We start from the raw sequence: 21,781 nt of genomic DNA on the forward strand, positions 1-21,781 counted from the left end.
ATGGCACTTTTTCAGTGTCCGTGTTTATATATATACAACCAGCTACAAAATACCAACATTCCGCCCGTTGGCTGCTGTTCTTTGAAATCGAAGAGTAGTTTGTACCACTTCGGAAGGCACCAGCACCTTCCTTGCCAGAAATGCCTCTTAACGGTGTGCGACACTCTTTTGTGTCATGTAAAAATGGCAGGGAAATGGCAGCTTTGGCTGCTTATTGCTAAACAAAGGATTGTCTGCCTTCAAACAAAAGCAAAAAATTTGAATTTGTGTTCTTTCAATGTAAAACAGTCATTCACCCTTTAGTGTCCCTTCAATAGCTTTTCTGGAAAGAACGAAACGACAAACGTGCACATGTAATAAACACAGCTCGTAACTTTAATGAGAAACGTTACCAAACATGTGCAGGTGGTATCCAATTAGGTGCAGTCAAAATACTGATGAGCTACCTACGACTGCCATTGGCAAACTTCAGACATAGACCCTCTCGCAATATGGCACCACAGCACGGCAGCCTCGGCTGTGACATGCAACATGTTCCCTCACATCGAAGGACACTGGGAGGAAGAAACATCTGCTTTAGTTTCAACAAAACTGACCCCATTGCTCCAAGAAAGTCGTACAGCTCTTGGCGTTTAGGCCCCAGTGCATGGTGTACCTTCGATGCACAGAACTTTCGAAGCCTTCACACAGTACTACGCACCTAGTTTGGCAAATGCAAGAAAACATAAGCGTGCGAATAACATTTTTATTTCAATCGCCATCGAGACATTTCTCATCCAAACGCTGCAGAAAGGTTGCCATGTGCTGCACACGAATACGTATCTATTGACAACATAAAACACCAGGCTTGATTTGTGGGCAGTGCACCATGAGCAGGTGAAAAAAAGACTGATAATGACCCCTCATACAAACATTTCTTATACTTGAAGGCTTCAAAAATACTCCTCCCTCCTCCCCCCAGCTTCCCTCCACCCACTTTTTTTATGAGAAAGTAAGCCATATAAGCCATAATGCTGCTGGTAAGAACCGACTTCTTCAGCAAAAAAGTAGGATTGATTGATTGATTGATTGTAAGGTCTAACGCAGACAATAAGGCGCGCCGTAGTGGAGGGCTACAGATTGATTTTGACCACCTGGGAATCTCTAACGTACGCCGAAATCTCGTACACACGGGCGTTTTTGCTTTTCGCCTCCATCAGAAAAGTGCCCACCGCAGCCGGGAATCCAACCCGCGTCCAAAAGTAGGATACCACTGCCAGAAATGGTAGCAAAGTCAGTACAACTGCCATTCTGGACAAGCAGCACACACTGAAAAAATATTGCTTGTCTACTGCAAAAATAAAATTTTTTTCCGTTATTTGCTAGAACAGAAGGTAGCATTTTTTGGCAGGAGAATGCATGAAACTGACAACTCTAGTAAATGCAAAAACGCTAAATTCGACAATACAACATCGCCAAAAATTCCGCCGAATCTTATCTCGGCTTTAATTAAAAATAAAAACAATGACAGCCACATAAGTGAACGAAGGATGAATTTTCTACATGTTCTCTTCCGACAATGTACAGTTCACTTCAGTCACCTCTTTCGGTTGTGTCATCGGCCGAGTGCACACTGTCGAGTTGAAAGCTTGATTTAAAAAAATAAAAAGGCAGGACGGAGGGACTGAAGTGTTAAAACGAGACAGCTTATGCCATGCCTCCCTTGATTTCATGCTTTTCCGAGGGAAAAACCGCATGATCTTTCAACTGTGGGTCTTGCATGTCGAACGTACACTTGGGCTGCGACATGTGGCATAGTAGAGGGCTCTGGATTAATTCCAACACCCTGGAGCACTTTCAAAGTGGGCCAGAATTTCCTACAAACAGGCACCAGTGTTTTTCCTTTGAAAGGTAAAACAGCCACGGCAGCTGAAGAATTCAAATCTTCTCCGTTTAATGACGACTATTGTCGAAATGTGAAGCTTTCTTGCGTACGAAAATCAAATGGCATAGTGCTAAAGTCAAAGCCACTGCAATCAAAGTCCGAGCGTCAACGATCAAAGTGCTAACCGCCTGAGAGTAAAAGTCCAAGTGTCAATGATCAAAGTGCACACTGCCTGCGAGCCAAAGTCCAAACTCAGACGACAGCAAACGAATCCCTCACGAGAAAGCCAAACCCATTGTTGTCCTTGAAAGTGAAGTGTTCAAATTCACTTTAAAATCCAAAACGCTTCGATTGTGTTGGGATGGTGCAACCGGACAGATGGTGGCTTCATAATGTGAGCGAGTCGGGTTCGATTCGACCACGGGGAGAGTTTTTCGTGTCGTCATCATGTACTCTCCTGCCGTGTAAAGTTAGCTTTCCTGCAGTGCATTTTAGGTACCAGAATCAGCGAGACCAAGAAAGCTTTGCTTTAAAAATTGATCCTGTAAGACTGCATTCAGCAATGCGACACTTCACACTTAGCCACCACAGATTCCTTTCAAAGAGCTGTGTACTTGACTAGCCCAGGCTCCCATCTCAATGACTCATTCACATCCAATGTGAAATGAACCATGGCCTAAACCTACAAGTTGTTAATTCTAACAATATGACAAAATGGTAATCTCCAACTGTTGTGAAGAGTTTAACTGTCCCACAAAGTCGTTTTTTTTCCCCCAGGGCTTCTGTTTTCCAGGCCATTCGAAACTTTAAAACACAACGCATGAATACCAAAGAAAAATTCAGCGGGTTTACGCGTTGAAGCTCTACGCCTGGGACAGAAGGTGCACCGTAGTGAAGGGCTCGGCACAAATTTTTATCCACCTGGGGACCAGGGGCCACGCAGACAAAATAAAAGTTTGTTTTATTCGAAAGATTTCGATTTTTATAGTGGCCCCGGCGCTTGTCCAGCAGCCAACGATGCAGTATTCACTCCGAAATTAATCAATTTAAGTTAAAATTTTGATTCTCCAGCCAAATCGCGTGTTTTCATGACGTCTGCCATGAAGTCATACAGGCAGGTATTCAAACGAACTTTCAGTGCGTCATTGGGCTCTGCAGCCTTGCTTTCCATCAGTCCTCCCAGATGGCGCTACCATAGTCAGCCACAGACAGTTGTCTGCGTTGTTTTGTTTATGACCGTACTTGCACCTGGCTTGTTTTTGTTATGGTAGAAAGTAGTCATTTTGTGAAAAATGGGTATGCTCAACAAACAAGGCCGCATAAGACAACGTCGCTTGCGCCAATCGGCCAGTGTCGTGTAAGACAACTCCAAAGCGGCGGACTGCTGTGGAGCTAAAACAAGCATAGTGTGCCCAGTACCAACAGCATGCAGTGAGCATCGGTGCTTCTATGTTTGCATGTATTTTTGCAACTTTCATTGCTTACCCCGCCATTCTTGCATTACATTTAAGTGCAAACAGCTCGTTCGGCAAGCTTATAGCTTGTATTCACCAGTGAGGCATGCATGCAGGCAACCATGCGTAAGTGCCGTTTACTGGTTACGTCGCGCTCCGCAGAATGGCGGTAGTTGTGCGCGCTAAGCACATGATATGGGTTGGACATTCCAAGCTCTGCCCCGCCGAAAAAAAAAGTAATGCCTCGAGTCCAATGTGAGTGCAATTAATAACATCTCTGTTGACACCACCATTGACAATCAGTTTGAAACGGAGCAGACAACGCACGCCGGTGTTTTTTTTCTTCTTTGGCAGGAGGCAGCAGTAACACAAGCCGTGCCACACCCGTGGCGCTTCGGCCATGTCCGTGGCCATTTCCAGTGTTGCCAAGCGAAGAAATTGACAGCTAAACTTTTCAGTGAATACCTATAAGCCCTGCCTAATTTGCGTTTGCTTTTGCCGTCCTCAGCCAATCGCACATAGGTACTGTTGAGGGAAATGAGCTTGTGAGTGGCATGGCCATTCCTTTTTTTCCTAATTACATAGCTTATTTGAGCGACGTTTACGATAAAAGGGGTGTCAGTATGATTCTAACGAGGCAATTTTTCGAATGAACCAAACTTGTGTTCTACCTGCATGGCCCCTTTAATGAGCATCGAAATCTTGACACACGGGTATGTTCATTTTTCACTGCCATTGAAATAATGACCGCCGCAATCATTATTCTGCGATCGAACTTTTGTCCTTGGGCTAGGTATGAATCTTCAGAGTATAAAACCAGCTGAACTAATTTGAACCACGTGCTTGTAAAAGGGTGCAAAATCGCTCTTTTCAAAGCAATGTATGAAGTTTAGTGCAAAACAAGCAGAAATCCCCTTTCACTTCAAATCAGAAAGGAACGGAACATATTAAAAACCCACTGCACAGAACGCAAGGCAGGGACCGTAATACTGCTCTGTACAAAACAAACCATTCCACGCATTCCTTATCCAAACGCATACATACAGAGTCTGATGAGTTAACAAACTAGGGTGACACACACTTGACTGAAACAGCACCAACTTTTACACAACACAAACCTCCTCCCTTAAAAGAAGTGCTTAGGGTCAAAGAAGCGAAGTTCATTGCATTCTGCTATCGACATGGGTTCATACAACAATAAAAAGTAAATGACTTTTTTTTATCACTAAAGGCTGGTTCCCGCAATTACTCAACACAAGATATCAACGTATATTGGTGAAGCCGCGCAGAACCAACAAACTAAAACAACAGTGCTGCTGTATTAATGATGACAGTGGTGCTGGAAAAAGAAAACTGGGGTTTTTGTGCACACAGGTGCCAAGGCAATTCCAGCTAGATAGGAGTTTAACCGGAATATAAGAGCATGTTTCAACAGACGTCCCCGATATTGCTTACAAACAATACAAAGGCATCGGCTGTCTGCAACTATGTCCCCCAAAAATGCACTGATGCCTAGACATTGGCCAAAAGGGGCCTGAAATGACCGGCATTTCAACAAACTTACGAAGCTGTAAAACAGCAGCTAATTTCAGCTGATACCACTTGTTATTGTGAGACTGCATCTATAAAAACTTTGCCCCAGACTATAGGCATAATGAAGGCAGTAGGCACAGTAAAATACGATGTCCTGCTGTTCTGAACATTCGATGCAGTTTCCCGGGCGTTCCGTATGTTTCTCGGTCACCGGGTCACCGAAACGCACTCATAAGCAAAGTTACCAAAGCTATGATACAAACGACGAATACGTCAACAATGTTTCCACAAAAAACGGAAAAAAAAAAGAAGAAAGAAAGAAAATCCACAAAAAGTTTGTACGCAAATAAAATAAACCAGTCTAAATCAGCAACACCAACAACATGGAACATCCGGCCTTCCGTCAGTCTCACCAGTTCTGCGCACTTCAAAATCTCCACAACAACACTCGCAGTTTGATTAGAGAACAGCACTAGTGCTCATATGTGGAACACGAATGCAGAAAATCCTCATGTTACAATAGAACAGAAATATGATCCTTCCATGGGTGACAAGGAAGCCCCGCAACATGGCAAGAATGCCCTGAAGCAAGCTTTTCTTATTAAACGATCAACGCTGTTAATTTTGTCCGCTGGTCTAGCCCACCAAACCCAACAGGGCTTTGCATTAACTTTGCATTAATGTCAACTCCCGCAAACCACCCAGCCCCTTGAGTATAACAAAGTAATTTACACGCACGATGAGACAGGAAGAATAGCCTACATTACTGGCACCCTTCTCTAAGGGCACTTTGTACTGCCGTTTTCAGTGGCCACTCCAGCCATGTGCAAAAGCCTGCTTCCGGGTTTCTGAGGGAAATATGCCGAAAAGTAAGAAGCATCGTGCAAACGCTATGCCCATCCCCCACCAACTTCTCGGTCACTCCTTCATCAGCTGGCTTCGGGTAGCGGGGCGCTGGCCCGGGGGCTCGTCAGCATAGCAGTGCTTGGCCTTGGGATCGCGGTACGAGTTCTCGTGATGAACGCTCTGGAGAAAAAAAAACAAGAAAACAACAATGCACGCACATTAATACGTTACGGGCAACAGACAATCGTACGAGAGTGTTGCCTACAAACTTGCTCGCATGACTGCTTTCGTAACTTTTGCCATCTCAAAGTTACGGCAGCATTCAGTGTCTTATCCCTTTGCGGCACGAATTAGGATGTAGCCGTCAGAAAAATTTGAAACTGATTGTGTACGTTCTTGACAACCGAAATTTTACTTAAAAACCCTAAACAACTAAATCTCATAAGTAGTTAATAAATTAGGCTGTGTCCTAATTGTAAACACACTACCGTAAACGTGATTACCATTTCCTAACCATTGCTACAATAGAAAACGTATACGCATTATTGTGATGTGTAGCTTCAGTTTCGTTAAAAAACATTTTAACTAGATAGAAAACGTAAAACCAAGAACACACACTTGGTGCGCCGAGCATTTTGCGTGCCAAGTAGGTGTTCTTGAACACTACTTGAACGGCTCAGCCAGCATTCGCATTTCACGCTCTACGGCGGGAAATGCGCAAAGGATTACTGAAAGTGCTTTAACCCTCTCCGTGCAGATGATGAGTCCCACCCGTGCAGAGAGAGATGCGCCCTATGGCTGAGCTGTATTCATGTGCATAGTCATTAGTTCTGTCTGTTCAATAATACGCTGGGCGTTGAAAAAAATCAAAAAGTGCGCACCGCTGATTTTGGCCAAACTGCCAAGTTATCTGTGGTTTGGATTGAAAAACAGAGCCTACTTTGTGCGGCAAAGGATAGAAATCACCGCATGCTAAGCCCCAGAGCATGGTGAAACTCTGTGGGCATAGTGTCTAGCAAATGACTTTTTCAGATGATTTAACTTTGTCGGGTATTTGCGGTCCATTCTAGTTAAAATTCACTGCCCAGTGAAGAAGTGGTGTAATATAATGACCAATGCATTACAAAAGGCTTCTTGAAGAAAAGATAGTTCACTGAGGTTCCACAAATTAAACCATAACCGACACAAGCGGTCAGTGCTAGAGGGAAGGTATTTTTCATCAAGTTTTTTTCAATTTTTTTAGCTTCAGCTCAAGCACGAGGAATCAGTTACTACTGATAACTAATGAAGTTATTAAGGTTACACGCAATACAAATGAAAACAAAACTACAGGCACCATTTCCTCCTTTGCCTCAATTTTTTTTGTGCTGCCTTTTAGGAGGTACAAAAAAAAAAAGTGCCTAATATGAAATGAAATCTTGTGATTTATTTATACTGATGTCGTACGAGTTAGCTTAACTTCATTTGAAGCAGTGCACAATACTTAATTTTGGGTTTCTCACGGAAACTTCAGTGCTACCCGTAAAAGTCGATGCAAAAGTGCACAACGTGCTGCAAAGTAACAAGGACGGATGTGCATGCTAGCAGCAAAGTCTTTGAGTGCTTTATTATTCATCATTTTTATTTCAAACGATCAAAGCACACTGTGAAGTCTATAACCAAGCACTATTGATGTGTTCAACGGTTTGAATGTTCACTAAAGTCTAGTAACATCACCCAGATGTAAATGAGTAAACATATATACATAAGAGATGCCTAAACTTTGCCCAACATTTCCCACTTTTTACATACACTGCCGGTGTAAGCAGACAAACTTTGTCAAGTGGAATACTTTAGCCTGAGCCACTGTGACCCAATGAGCTTGTGAGAACAAATGTTTCTCTTCTTCATCTTGCTGAAAGTTTTTCTCTCTCTCTCTCTCCCTCTTCATATCGCTGAAGAACTAGAACTGTGGTATCCTTTACTCTGGCAGTCTATCTTTCAAAAGCTTCCTAGGTAGTCTTTTTTTTTTTAATTCCATGTTCTAAAGGGCAGGACAATCATGAAAATTACACAAGTTACCATAGAATTAGTATATGCCGGCGACATCCCACATCTGCTTGCTCCCACTCAGCCTGGATCAACAGGCATTCTCGCAACCAAATCAGGAGAACATCTCTCCACAAACAGGGCTAACCAGAGTTACTTCATAATAGGAGTTGCGAAACTCCCCAAGGCTCCATGCATCAAAAAGTGGCCCTACGATTGGTCCACTGCTTTGGATTGTCCGTACAGTTGTGCCACCTATTAATGACAAAATAAACTATACAACGTGGTTCGCCGCTCGACGACCTGGGCGAAAAATGGTATTTGGGTGCTTACGTAAATTTGCGCCAAAGAAGCACAACATGTAGGGCCACACAAGCATTTTATATGCATTCGAACCAACAGTAGTAAAAAAATGCAACCGTGTGTTCATTATCATCTGCTGTGCATCATCTGCAGTCTTCCGGAGGCAAAAAAAGGGTTAAAAAATTCGCTTTGACGGCCTTAGGCAAGCTTTAAAGAATTATTTAGAGCCACTTTATCAGCTGCTGGATTAGTTTTGGCCTTCAGTGTGATGTAGGCCGAGCCAAAACTGCAAATTCAGTACTTCAAATTGGACCTATGTTGTGCTGGAGTGCCCACGCAAGTGTAAACTGGACGAGGCGGTTGCGCAGACACAGAAACTATCGCAACAAAAAACCGCACTTAAATAAAGAATGAATAACTTAGGAAAATACAAAAATAAAACATTCTGCACCGTTAAAGTAAAGTTTAACGTTAAATTCTCAGTTTGAATAATTTCTGTGTTTTTTGGATAGTGGGTGCGGTGGCCGCAGTGGCACCACCGTACGCACGATCCAAAGGAGGGGGGTGCGGGCCGTTTTCTGAGGCGGAGTTTCACAACTGCCCACATCAAAGAGCTCTGGGGCTAACGAAAAGAGCTTAAAAAAAAAAACAAAAGCAGGAGCACGTACATCAGATGACGTCCTGCATTTGGTCAGGCACAGCTCAAAATGGTCGGTGATGGAGGCCACCAGCATCTTGAAGGTGTCTGACGCCTTCCCTAGGATCTTCTGCAGCACTGTTATCTGCGAGGAGCAATCAAGTACGGCACCTATGAGCACTGCGATGGCTTTTATCAGAGATATGAGGCATGCAGAACCCTGGGCGAAATACGTACAGCCTGACAGATCATCATTGTCACCACCGCGGACATTTTCTCCCAAAAGACAGTTCCTAGCACGCACACACATCCGGAGAGAAATATAAATTCCCCTGGCAAGTACTCCAGTAACCCCTGCAGCACCAAAAACACCCTACCTTAAAATTCCGCCTACTCCCTATGTCCTACAACAGACAAAGGTTACAGTTTTATATGTAAGTGATTCCCTGTAGTGTAGTGGGCCAACTAAAGACAATTCGTGAGCCAGCAGTCGGCTAAGTGAAGACAAAGACCGGAAAATAAAGCAGTGCCGTTTCGGAAAATGATGGCGGTGTCCACAGCCTCCCTCACTCCGTAGTGCACAACACAACAATGCCCCAACCCTGAAGCTAGGACAGATTGTAAAGTAGCAAGGGAGTGATGTTATACATAGTTTTCGTCTATATAAAAAGAGGTGAGGGCATGGGGAAGTCACGACATTGCACCTCTAGCAAGAGCCTGCAGTTACAAGTCCAGGGCACCAGACAGTTGAGCAGGGGAGGTGCATAACATCACCCACTGCTCACGAATTTGAACCGAAGATTAAAATAAAAATCAGAAGAAATGAATTGAAACACACCAAATTAGCCCCCCATTATTAATATTGACAGCCACTCCTAGGGGTACCACGGGAGTCCACAGCTCATGGTGACCACCTCAAACCAGCTGCTAGGCAGCATTCTTTGCCACTTGCAAAAGGTTACCCTTGCACATGGAGCAAGAACAAGACAGGTGTGGGAACGTATCTTAGCGTGGCCAGATAACGTAACAGGTCCTTGGCCAAGGTAAAGCCAGTGGCACCTGTCATGGAAGAAAAAAGCGCGGCCGCTGCGATTGGCATTCCACTGCGCAGCCACGTAATGAATTGTGGCCGCTATCATTTCATCCACCAGGTGCCGCCACCCTCTCTTCCGCCATTGCGGCTACGAAGCTTTGTAGTCCGCGTTGGTTTTCAGTGTGACATTATCTGGTTGCTCGCTCGTGCCTGTCGCAATGGGCCATTTCTCCTCCCATATATGTACTTGCTTCGTGCCCCTGCATATCTGGCCTTGTAACACCCCTATATAAAGAATAGAGGTGTTTGACACGGTTCAGAGACATGAGCATTCAGTTCAGATGTTTCACTCTCAGTAAGATGAAAGCATATGCAATAAACCCATGGAAACTAAACAATTGAAAACAATCAGGGCCCCTTTACCATACAACAGGTGATTAAAATGATTTCACAGAAAATTTCGGCTTTTCACACAGTAGAGATATACGCGGCATTTTGTGGTAAGCTTCATTATCCAGCAGCAATTAGCACGTCAGTTTCTGCCCTTACAGAAGATTCCTGGAATGACATCAAACGGGAAATACTTTGCCAATTGGCTATGCATGGCGCCATCTGCCTGTGCCCTACAGACAGCAACTCACTGGTACTATACTTTTGTTTGAATCCAGAAATTCCGCCTTTTATAAGTACCATAAAGTAGCGCGGGCGAAACAGGTTTACAGCCTCGGCCCCACATGAGCAAGTTACACCCAGACAAAGGCATTGAGTAATAAAAATGGAGCCGTCGCAAGCTTGCTTCACAAAACCGGCGGCAGCAGAGGAAACCGGCAAGGCGCACCTTTTGTGGGTGCATGCAGCACGAGATGCAGTACTCGTAGATGCTGCAGCATCCATTGGGCAGGCATGTGTCGCAGCAGTAACGCCGGGCCGTTTCAGCGATGCAGCAGCCATTGGACGCAACCTCTGACCTCTGGCAGACATAACCTAGAATGACGCAACGCCACAGGCTGTACCTCTCTCACCCCCTATCGTACATTTTTTTTCGTCTCCAGGTTACTGCAACACACTTATTTTGTGATTACCTCCTACAATTGCTGAACAGTCCTACCATCGCATCATGATCATCACCACCCTGTTTATTTCTGATGCAAGGTGAAGATGTGACTTCCGTCCAAGCTCCACTTCTTAAGCCTAAATCCAGCTAAGGTGTCTTGCTGCTCACCTTTTATCGCAATGCTTATCTTTCTTTCCATGCCTCCCTGACAAACATTGCTCCATAAAACTTAGTGACAAAAGCATATGTTGGCAGTATACCACACCCGCTAATGATTAGTTGAGGCTTCTTCCTGAATGCACCCCATCCCAGACTTCCTTTTGGGTGACTTTATTTAAAGTGGCGATAAAGACAACATACAACCTTATTTAATTTAAAAGAACTAGCCTTAAGTAACTTACTCATTTCAGCCATAATTTTTGCATAAAAAAAAAAAAACCGCAAACACTTCAAAATCACGCTACATGACGCCAACAGTGCCAGCGACACAATAGAGGGAACAGTGAAGACAGTTTTCAGTGCACTAACTACGTGTTAGCAATGGTGATGCGACATTAAAAAAAGTCATATTTTTTTGGTTTGGCAGTGGCCTTGGTCTCTGTTCACCAAGTGCACAAACAAGATCCTGTGATGTCATGAAGACCTACGCAGAAAGTGGCTCGTGAGACTTCATCTGTTTTCCTTAACATCTCGATTACTCGTTTGGAGTTCACCATTACATCAGTACAACACAGCATTTTTAACAAACCAAACTTTTACTCCATCTTTGTGGCCCTTTTAACCATTCATGGATCTACTAGAAATTCTATGGGTGCCACGAAGGACGTAGGAAAGTGGAGCAGGGATTCTGCCTAATCGAAGAGGTCGCTGGCTACCTCAACCTCTGTTCTTTTGCCTCTCCTCTATACTTGTCAGCTACCTGAAGGTTTCCCAGAGGGGATAAGCAGTGCAGCACGGCTACATGAAGACGTTATGAGGTCACAGGTCATCCTGCTGGGGTAGCTAGCTGGTCTTACAGACTTTGTAGAATTTAAAACAGCAGACAGCAGCCTAGCCACTGTGGTCAAGTGTTTCACTGCTTTTGCGAGCTTTCAAATGGTCCTGCCTCAGAAGGCAAACACGTGCTACTAGAACCAGAGATGCGAGTGGTCAAACTGAAATGCCCTTACAGCCCATGTCTGGTTGGATTGGGCTGGTAGTGCTAGCTGCCTGGGTTACCCAGCTTGGTAATTGTGCCGGCACAACTAAAGTACAAACTCAAAAGTTCAAATACAAGGGATAAAACACAGCTCTGCTTGTTATTTTTGAGGCTTGGGCAAGATTGGGGGAACAATGTCCAGCGAGAAACAGCAAGCACGATGGATGACAAGGACAAGGACAGGAAGAGAAAGGCATTGCTTTCTCGTGCTTTGGTTTGTCCCGTAACTGCTCGCCTAGGCCAATTCATTACCCTCCCGAGTCTTGACTACCGTGTACCAATTGCAGACGCTACAGCCCAACCACTGAACAAGAAGAACCATAACTCTGCATGAACCCCAACTGCATGGCATGTTCACAGCTTCTAAAAAAAAAAAAGACATATGCTGGCTTATTCTCAAAAGAAAACAAAGACACACTGCCTGTTATCACTTCTGGACAAAGACCGAAGTGGAAATGGGTGCCACCAAACTTTAAACGACAACATAAAAACAACAAAAAACTTTGAGCACACCTAAGCACTCATCACGATGCAGTGAACGTGAAAGCCTTCGCGTCCAATTGCTGTACAGATATGCCGGTATTGTGGGCACTGCGCCCCGCATCTTTGGTGGCTGCTGCGCTACTGGGTAAGGCAATGGCCTGGGCAGAAAGCTCAGAGCGCAGTGCATGCTAAAGTCGCATTTCCTCTCATCATCACAGCCATTCATTCCTTCTTTGTGTCTTTGTTCTACTCTCCAATATGTAGTACCATGACTGATGCTGTGGCCAACTGCTCGTTATGCCTATGTGCAGGCTTAACATTGAATCCTACAACGTCCCAAACAGTGTCACACTCACTGTACATAGAGCTGTGGGTGACTTAAGAGCTCAGAGTGTAACGTTGGCTTTAACATCAGGCTGGCATATAAGCCACCTTTGCATTGCTAAGAAAAAGAGGACGTTTCAAAAACGTACTTGGCTACTTGCACTTGCCTAGTTGCTACTTTTGCAGTAACTCAAATGACTGATGTAGGCCCCAGCACATGTCAGTAACACGTTCCTACTCAAAGGCCACAAAGCATTGACTCCGTTCACAATCGAGTAGCTACATACAGCCACAGGACCGTAGTGGCATAGGGGATGTGTGGTTATCTCACATTTTAGAGGCTCTGGCTTGGATACCCATACAGGTCTAAATTTACCCAGATTTCGTTTGAACTCAACCGCTTTAATTTTATTTGATGTATGCCGTTGGCCATTTTTTTCCACCATCTCATAGTTACAAACCGACAGTTCCGGATTCTTGGATTCTCGAGTCAGCTATTGCTTTCGCATTAACAACATTAGATCTATACAATGTACCACTGAAAAGAGGATTTAAATGAATTCCATTTTCTTAGCTGGCAGCAAACAGCGCTTAGTTGAAAATTTCTGCATTTATCCACATAAAAAAAAACTTCCCATGGTCAGGAACTTCGACACGACTTATCCGGCCCTCCCAAAGGAACCCACAAGGCTCACTATGCCACCAATGGATCCCGAGATGTCCCACGGCCCCCTTCTCCCCTTTGACCTACCGCTTTCTGCCCACATAAAAGCTTTCTTCTTCGCTCTCTCTCTTTATAACTCAATAGCCAGGAACTCAACCGCAAACCCAGTGCATCAAAGCTGGGTGCGCTAGCTAACATGGCAAGGGGCTTGTCTCAAACGCCACCACTGAAGAAGATGAACCCGTCCCCCTGCCGCCCACACAGCTTTGCATTCTGCGGAAACAAAAGCAACTCCAGCTGTGAGGCTTTTTTTCAGTTATCTTTTTATAGTTATCTTCCGAGATATATTGCACCCCTGTGCCCTAGGTTTGCAACAACTGGTTGAATCACAGTCGAAATATACCTGCAGCTGCAGCATATGATAAAGCAATGCCGATGGATGACAGTTCAGACATGACAGATTTAGGTCACAACACCTAAGGAACCCTACTCTAATTCGTATGATACGGCTCGTAGCTGTATTTAAGAACGTCAGTTCAGTAAAGAAACTCACATCAATCATTGGCTGGAAATTCAAACGTGACTGTCGGCTCTTGGAGCAAGACGGCACATTGAGACTGCAGCCATTTCAATTGAAAAAGAAAAAAGGTTAAAATAACCCTCCCAAGAGGAGGCAAAGGCGTACAGCTTTCAACGATTACGGCAGCCAATTATGCAGCACCATTGCCTCCTTCACTTTTGAAAGTTGAAGCAGGCAATGACAGTGCCCTAACAGAAAATGTAAAGCAGCTGCTTTACAGCCGATTCTAGTAGAAACCGCGGCTTACTATGGAAGTGCCATTAACGAAGCAAAGCGTAAATGTAAGAGCCCTACTTACCCCGATCGTCCGCGACCAAAACTTTTCCTTGTACGGAATTTCTGCAACTAACTGCAGCACTCGCGTTGCCTTTCTCCTGATCCTGGTGCCATTTGAAGGAGCTCGGGGGCAGGGATATTTTCCTCAATGTTTCGTTTGTTTCCGTGCCGAAAGTATCCTGAAACGGAACCACACCAGGCAATGAGCCGATTTCTAGCAACGGACATAGCATGCGGTAGGCCTCATTTCACGCCTCCTCTCAACGTAAACAATTTGGCGTCGAACTCGCACGGCTTTAACTTCGCAACAGTACGATAGTTAGTACTCTGAAGCATCCCAGAAGTGGCAAAAGAGGCGGCGGGGCACGGTGCTGCACCGCTGCTCGATGAAGCATGCGGCTACACACCTCGTTGAGTAGCGACGATAAGCAGTAGAACAGCGATACGCAGAAGATGACAGCGAGCACAATCCTCTTCTTCAGGAACCTTACAATGACTTTGGTCACCATTTAATTACGTCTTCGGTGACGATAACCACACCATAATTCGAACGCAGCTGTTCGCTGCCCGCAACAGCCCCGCATTGCTAAGTGACGGGTAGCGATTCTGAGCCACAGTGGCCACAGCTCTTTCGTTGCTTTCGTGCTTTCGTCTCTTCGTACGTTCGTGCGTTCGTTTCCTCCGCAGTTCTCCGCCTTGAAGCGAAGATGGCTTGGGCTGGCTTGTCTACTGCGTCTACTAGGCTTGCCAGGGCCACGCCCCTTTTTTCCTAGGAGGAAAACTCCCCTTCCAGAAGCTTTAATTTAGCTATATTTGGGCTGTCATTTCGGCTCAGTTATGTCTTTCAAAAACCTAAATGCTACGACAGATTGCGTGAAAATGAGAAGAAAATGGGAAAATTAACCAACTCTTTATTCTCACGTCTCCCGTCGAAAGAGCAGAAAGGCGCGTGTAGTGACAAGCCGCACGAGCGATTTGTAGAAACCGCGCGGGAATGTCGATTTGTAGTCTTACCTGAAACTGTGCGCTTGTTTAGCAGCATTTCCCGTAAACAGCCGCAAAATGTCGATGCTCGAGAAGCTGCAGATTCAGGGCATCAGGAGTTTCGGTCCACGAGAGACCGACAGGCAGGTGATGACGTTTTTTTCGCCCCTCACGCTGATCTTGGGCAGCAATGGCACCGGCAAGACGACCATCATCGAGTGCCTGCGTAACGCGACCACGGGGGACCTGCCGCCGGGCCAGGGCAAGGTGTTCATCCACGACCCCAAGCTGAACCGCGAGATCGAGGTCAATGCGCAGATCAAGCTCAAGTTCATCGACGTCACGGGGCGCGCTAACGTGTTGACGCGAAGTTTCCTCTTGCAACAAAACAAGGCGAGCGTCAGGTTCAAGACCGTCGACACCGCTCTCGTACAGTACAACAGCGACGGTTCGAGGACCACGGCCACGCCCAAATGTTTCGACGTGGGCGCTACCGTCATAGAGCTCTTGGGCGTGCCGCGCGCCATTCTGGAGAACGTTATCTTTTGTCACCAGTCAGACTCGAACTGGCCGCTGTCCGAGGGCCTCACACTGAAGACCAAGTTCGACAACATATTCGCAGCCACGCAGTACATCAAGGCCCTGGAGCAAATTCGCAAGCAGAAGATCGAGTACGCGAACGGCGCCAAGTCCATGAAAGAGACGCTGAAGTACCTGCAAGCGAACAAGGAGAAGGCGGACGAGTACGAAGAGGAGGTCACCAAGTCTGAGCAACGCCTCGAGGTCTGCGCGGAGACGATCCGCGACATTGAGGAGAGCCTGGAACCGCTGCGCGCCGCATGGAGGGCCCTTGAAGACAAACAGGACCAGGAGCGCGGCCTTCAGCAGAAGCTGCGAGCGGAAAAGGAGCAGCTGCAATACACAGAGAACGAGGTGCGCCGCATTACTTCGAACCTTAAGGAAGTATTCACCGGTTCCACTGAGCAGCTGAAGGATGAGATCCGGAACTTCGAAGCCCAGATGCAGCAGGACAAGGTGACCCTCGACAAAGAAAAGGCTGCTCTCCAGGACATCTGCTCGCAGATGGCGAAAAACGAGGGCGAACACAAGAAGCTTCTGCCAATTCTGGGCCAGCTTGAAAGCGAGCAGCAGGCCGTTCAGGAGACGTCCCGGAAGGTTGAAGCTAAGTTGGAACGTCTGACCGAGCACCTGTCCCTAGACGTCGATGCCCGTTCTGGCGACTCCCTCAAGACTAAGGTCGCATCTGTTTTGGCGGGTCTAGACATCAAGAAGAAGGAAGCTCAGAGGCGCTTTGATGATGCCAAGAAGGAGAGCGAGGACAGGGAGAAAGCCCTGCAAGGCAACATTGATGCCGTGCGAGAGCAGAAGTCAAAGTGCGAGCAGAAGCTCGAGTCCACGCGGAAGAGCATCGAGGACAACAACAAGGAAATAATGAGGATTCGGAAGGAACTGCTCGAAGCCAAGACTTACAGCTCACAGATCAGGGATCTCAACAGTGAGATAGAGCAGTTCAAGGAGCAGATTGCGGTCCTGGAAGAGAGTGAGTCACGCGAGGGCTTAAAAGAGAAGATTGAAACGAACCAAAGGCTGAAGGATGACATCGCAGGCAAACTGGACAAACTTAATGCTGAGCTTGTGAGTGCCCAGAGGTTTAGCAAAGAAAAGGCAGAGCTTGAGCGCATTAAGCAAGACATCGAAGAAAAGAGTTCCCTCCTCAATGCCACTGTGACGGCAAACAAGGAGAAGTTTGAAGAGCTCCTCGGAAGCGTTCCCAGTTCGGACTACGGCAAGCGCGTGAAAAAGAAGTCGGCAGAGATTGAGTCGGACATTAACTCCTTACAAGGCAAGATAAGCAAGATGCGTGCCATGGAGAGTTCTCAGGAAACGAAACTGAAGATGTTGTCTGAAGACCTGAAGAGCAAGGAGCATGAGCTAGAGAAGAGCAGGAAAAAGATCTTTGCCGTTTGTGGGTCCGACAACTTAGATGGAAGTATCCAAGATTTAAGCCAGTACATTGAGAAAGCGCGCAAAGAAAACGGTGAACTGACTGGTTCTTTGGCCTTGTTTGAGAGGTACATTAAGTTCCTGAAGGACAAATCTTGTTGCCCTCTTTGCAAACGAGGCTTTGAGCAGGTAATGCATGCTCAGAAGCTTGTTTCTGAGCTGGAGAAGAAACTGGGCGCCATTCCAGAGCAGACAAAAATACGATCCGACGAGATTGCGGAGAAAGAGAATCTCTTCAACGCCATGCAGAGACTGAAAGGCGACGAAATGAAGATGTCTCAGCTGAAAAGCCAGGACATCCCGAAGCTGAAGCAGAAGATTGAAAAGCTGAAAGCCGAGCAGGAGAAGCTGGAAGAGCAACGAATGAAGGAAGAAGAAAACTTGGACAGTCGCCAGCTTGACGGTGCAATCGCCAAATCCTTGGCAGGCGAAGCTGAGCACATTGATCGTCTGGAGCTCGACTTAAATGCACTGCGGCGGAGCCTGTCGTCCAAGTCTCCAAGAATTCAGCAGCTTGGCTCCACCAAATCTGTGGACAGCATCCTTTCGGAGATCCAGGACCTCACGAGCCAGGCAAAGGCGTGTGACAAAAAACTCGATGCCTACCGTTCCAACCAGGAGCAGTTCCACAGCCTGGACATGTCCTTAAAGGATGCCCAGGCCGCGAAGCTCAGACTAGAGTCAAAAATGAAGGAAGAGTCCATTCTGCACGAGCAGAAGACAAAGCTGGAGTCTGAGGTGAAGACTTTGAAGAGTTCCTTGGAGACTCTGCGGAAGGAGCTTCAGGAACAGCAACACCATCTAGACAAGGCACTCAAGGCCAAGAGCAGCACGGTGAGCGAGACTGAGAGCATGCTGGACAGGCTGCGTTCGGAGGTTGCGCAGCGGTCCCTCGAGATGGAGGACCTGAGGAAGCACTTCGACAAGATTGAAGAGTACCACGCCAGCGGCAACCCACAAAAGCTTCAAGACGTGAGAAAGAAGCTGAACTCGCTGCGCACCGTGGGCGAGCAGCTGGAATCAGAAAAGGAAGAGAAGGCCGGCACTGTGAAGAAGCTGGAGCAAAGCTTGTCGCGCCAGGAGCTGCGAGAGCGCGAGCTCAAGGACAACCTGCATCTCAAGGAGCTCGGGAAGAGGAAGGGGCAGCATGCCGGCAGGATCGAGGAGCTCCAGGGGGAGATGAGGCGCTCGGGACTGGTCAACCTGGACGTCGAGAAGCAGAAGGTCCTGGAGAAGATGGAGAAGCTCAAGAAGGAGAGGCGGCTTGCCGAGAGTCGCGAAGGTGAGCTCCGAGTGAAGATTGACACCGCCAAGAAGGAGCTCAGCGGGCACTTCAAGGACGCCGGAAAGAAGTACATGACGGCTCTGACGGAGATGAACGTCAAGGAGTTCATCAGCAGGGACCTGGACATGTACTACCGGGCGCTCAACTTTGCCGTGCTCAAGTACCACGAGGAGAAGATGAAGGACATCAACCGGGTCATCAAGGAGCTCTGGCAGGGCACCTACTGCGGCGACGACATAGACTACATCCAGATCAAGACGGACACAGACGAAAAGGGCCTCGAGAGCTCCCGGCGGACGTACAACTACCGGGTGGTCATGACCAAGGGCACGGTGGAGCAGGACATGCGCGGCCGCTGCAGTGCCGGCCAGAAGGTGCTGGCGTCGCTCATCATCCGGCTGGCCCTGGCCGAGACCTTCTGCCAGAAGTGCGGCATCCTGGCGCTGGACGAGCCCACCACCAACCTGGACCGCAGCAACATCCAGGGGCTGGCGCTCTCGCTGGCCAAGATCGTCCAGGACCGCATGCGCCAGCGCAACTTCCAGATGATCGTCATCACGCACGACGAAGAGTTCCTACGGCTTCTGAGCCAGCGCCATGGCTACGCCGAGTACTTCTACAAGGTGGAAAAGTCTGACGATGGCTGCTCGAGGCTGCACAAGTGTCGCTTGAGCACCATTATGTAGCGCCCCACTAATGGCCTACTGCAAGCCCTTGGTGGGACTGTGATAAGTGGAACGACCCAGTTTCACTCTTGCGTTTATCCTAACTTCTTCAGAAGAGGACCCGTACTTTATTTCTTGATTTAAATGTTACGATAATTAAATAAGCACTGCTTTTGCGTAACGGGCTGTTTGTACTGCTGATTGAAAAAAGTATTTTACTTCATAATACTTGTTGTTGGGCGACCTGGTTCATCGTACAAATAGAATTAGGCACAAAAAACCAATGCAGGACAAAGGAAGAACAGATGGGACTAGCGCTAGTTCACTTCTAGTATCAGGGAATCAAAGTACATGCGCAAAAAGTTCGCAGTTTTTACCATTTCAATGTGTAGGAAGTGACCGCAGTAAATACTTTTACGTTGGCTTTCGGGGTGTTGTTGTTTAGAGGACTTCCCATTTCTGCCGGAGGCAACGGGCCCATAGTTTTATGGGCTTGGTCTAAAAAACACGTTCGCTACATCATTCAACAGCAACTTTGAAAATAAATGATATTTCTGCAGCTGTTCAGGCATCTGAAGAACTGTACCATAGGTGTAATGCGAAACTGTTATGCTACCCTTCAGGGGCTAATGTATTAATATATGCAGCCAGCGAACAACATGCAACACAAGTGTGGTAACATGAACCTGAAGGCACACACTTGCTACTGAATTCTGTAATCATTAATCCACATGAACTTTTACTCAGAATTATCATTAGCAGTCGTAGTACTCTTTGAAAATTCATTCGTTAATGTTTGTTCACCAAATTCTAGAAATTTAGCACCCAAGTTCGTTGGTTCCTGTGTGTTTTCGCTTGTCGCGGACAGTTATTTAGGACAGCACAGACTTGGTAACAAAATCTGGTGAGTTCACCGGGCACTGGTTTTTGTGTGCTGGTAATGTGGTAAAAACATTGTAATGAGGGCTCTTTACCTTTACACTAATTAATTGCTTTGCTTTACACTCCTAAGCAACTGAGGGCCCTCACCCACCGCGGTGGCTCAGTGGCTAAGGCGTTGCGCTGCTGAGCACGAGGTCGCGGGTTCGATTCCCGGCCGCGGCGGCCGCTTTTCTGATGGAGGCGAAAAGCAAAAACGCCCGTGTGTACGAGATTTCGGCGCACGTTAAAGATCCCCAGGTGGTCGAAATTAATCCGGAGCCCTCCACTACGGCGCTGCATTGCGTCGGCGCGTTAAACCCCACAATCAATCAATCAACTGAGGGCCCTCCCTGACAGGCACTGAAGGTTTGCTCGTGACTAGCACGCGACTGAAAGCTCCTCGTTGGGCAATGCAGCAATTTGGGCGAGTAGGTGTTGTTGATTCGGCTTCTATCACAGCGCAACCATGTGGGTACACTGGCAACAAAATGACACAGGCCCATGTCTGAGTGTGTTCCCAAGTGTTTAGATAACGATTGAAACTGGCAATATGTTGACAACTGGCACTTTTGTAATACGGAAACCTTTGGGTAAGCCCGAACCCACAAATTTTTCGTGCGTAAGACCTTCAGAAATTTTGTTTCGCTTATATTAAAATCAAAAAGCACTGTCAGTTCACTTATGAAAGCAACATTTTTCAGTACATGTATGTATACTTCATTCGTCGTACGTGATAAGCCATAAATACCACATTTCATAGAAATAAGAATGCCAAGTAATTTTGAGAAAAATACACAAATGAATATAACGGGTGTGTGTATATTGTTTTGAAATATAATTCATCTGCACGTTGTGTGGAACAGGAGATGATGGTAGTACACTGTAGCGATGGTTGTTCCAACTTCCAACAAGCGGGAGTCGTGCCAACTTCGCGCCATGAACAAGTCCTTCTTCTTTTCTTCAGCGCACATAGTACACACTTTGGGGAATGGCCAGGAATCGGGAGCTTTGAGGGATGATGTTCCCTTTTTAACAAAATTCACAAAACTATGAACTGGATGCATAAATGTTGTAGAGGGGCGCGTGCTGGGTGACACCTGAACGTGATTGCACGTGAACAGAACAGGTGCACACCGGTGTTGTGGAGTTGTCACCAGAGAACTTCATGGGCCTGATTGTAAGGGCCCGGGTCGAGGCTGGTTTATGAAGCCCAAATCTAACCCAGGCCCGTGCGTCTATAAGTGAGGCCAGCCTGGGCTCGGCCCGGGCCCAGTCATTTATTTCTAAGCCTAGGGAGGGACCGCGTTTGCGTGAACGGGCCCGGGTTTAGACGCTGAAGGTAATTTGTTTATTATGTTTGGTTGAGTTCCCTTCGTAGCGAGCAATCAGACAGAGCATCTAGTGGGTACAGCACTCGTGAGTTGAGACGTGAAAATCTGCGGTTAATTAAGCAGTGCTTGTACTTTAGCTTCCGGTGCCTTTAGTTCCCATCGCATCAGTGGAACAATCGTGTGTATTCTTGCATCACAGCCGCCATCACCTTTGTTTACCAGAGTCTTGGAGAGATAACGTGGTTGTCTTGGGTAGAAGTTGCTGAGATGTTTAATGTCGCGTTTCAATGCAT

At 46.7% G+C, this 21,781-nt stretch overlaps 2 protein-coding genes across 2 annotated transcripts; one reads left to right on the forward strand and one right to left on the reverse strand.

Annotated features, from left to right (window-relative positions):
- Positions 1–352: 352 nt before the first annotated feature.
- On the reverse strand, positions 353–14,900 carry LOC144145967 (SREBP regulating gene protein). Its single transcript, XM_077677847.1, has 5 exons — positions 14,685–14,900; positions 14,300–14,456; positions 10,537–10,682; positions 8,697–8,810; positions 353–5,877 (listed from the first exon to the last, which is right to left on the reverse strand). The coding sequence occupies exons 1-5, from the start codon at positions 14,784–14,786 to the stop codon at positions 5,770–5,772; spliced, it is 627 nt and encodes a 208-aa protein (XP_077533973.1). The 5' UTR covers positions 14,787–14,900; the 3' UTR covers positions 353–5,769.
- Positions 14,901–15,126: 226 nt separating this feature from the next.
- Rad50 (DNA repair protein rad50) lies at positions 15,127–19,417 on the forward strand. The gene has a single exon (XM_077677845.1). It carries the CDS (start codon positions 15,340–15,342, stop codon positions 19,255–19,257), a length of 3,918 nt encoding a protein of 1,305 aa, XP_077533971.1. The 5' UTR covers positions 15,127–15,339; the 3' UTR covers positions 19,258–19,417.
- The last annotated feature ends 2,364 nt before the right edge of the window (positions 19,418–21,781 follow it).

Source organism: Haemaphysalis longicornis, unplaced genomic scaffold, assembly GCF_048455015.1.
Source record: "Haemaphysalis longicornis isolate Haplotype H1 unplaced genomic scaffold, Haemaphysalis longicornis Haplotype H1 scaffold_7, whole genome shotgun sequence".
Lineage (NCBI taxonomy): Eukaryota > Metazoa > Arthropoda > Arachnida > Ixodida > Ixodidae > Haemaphysalis > Haemaphysalis longicornis.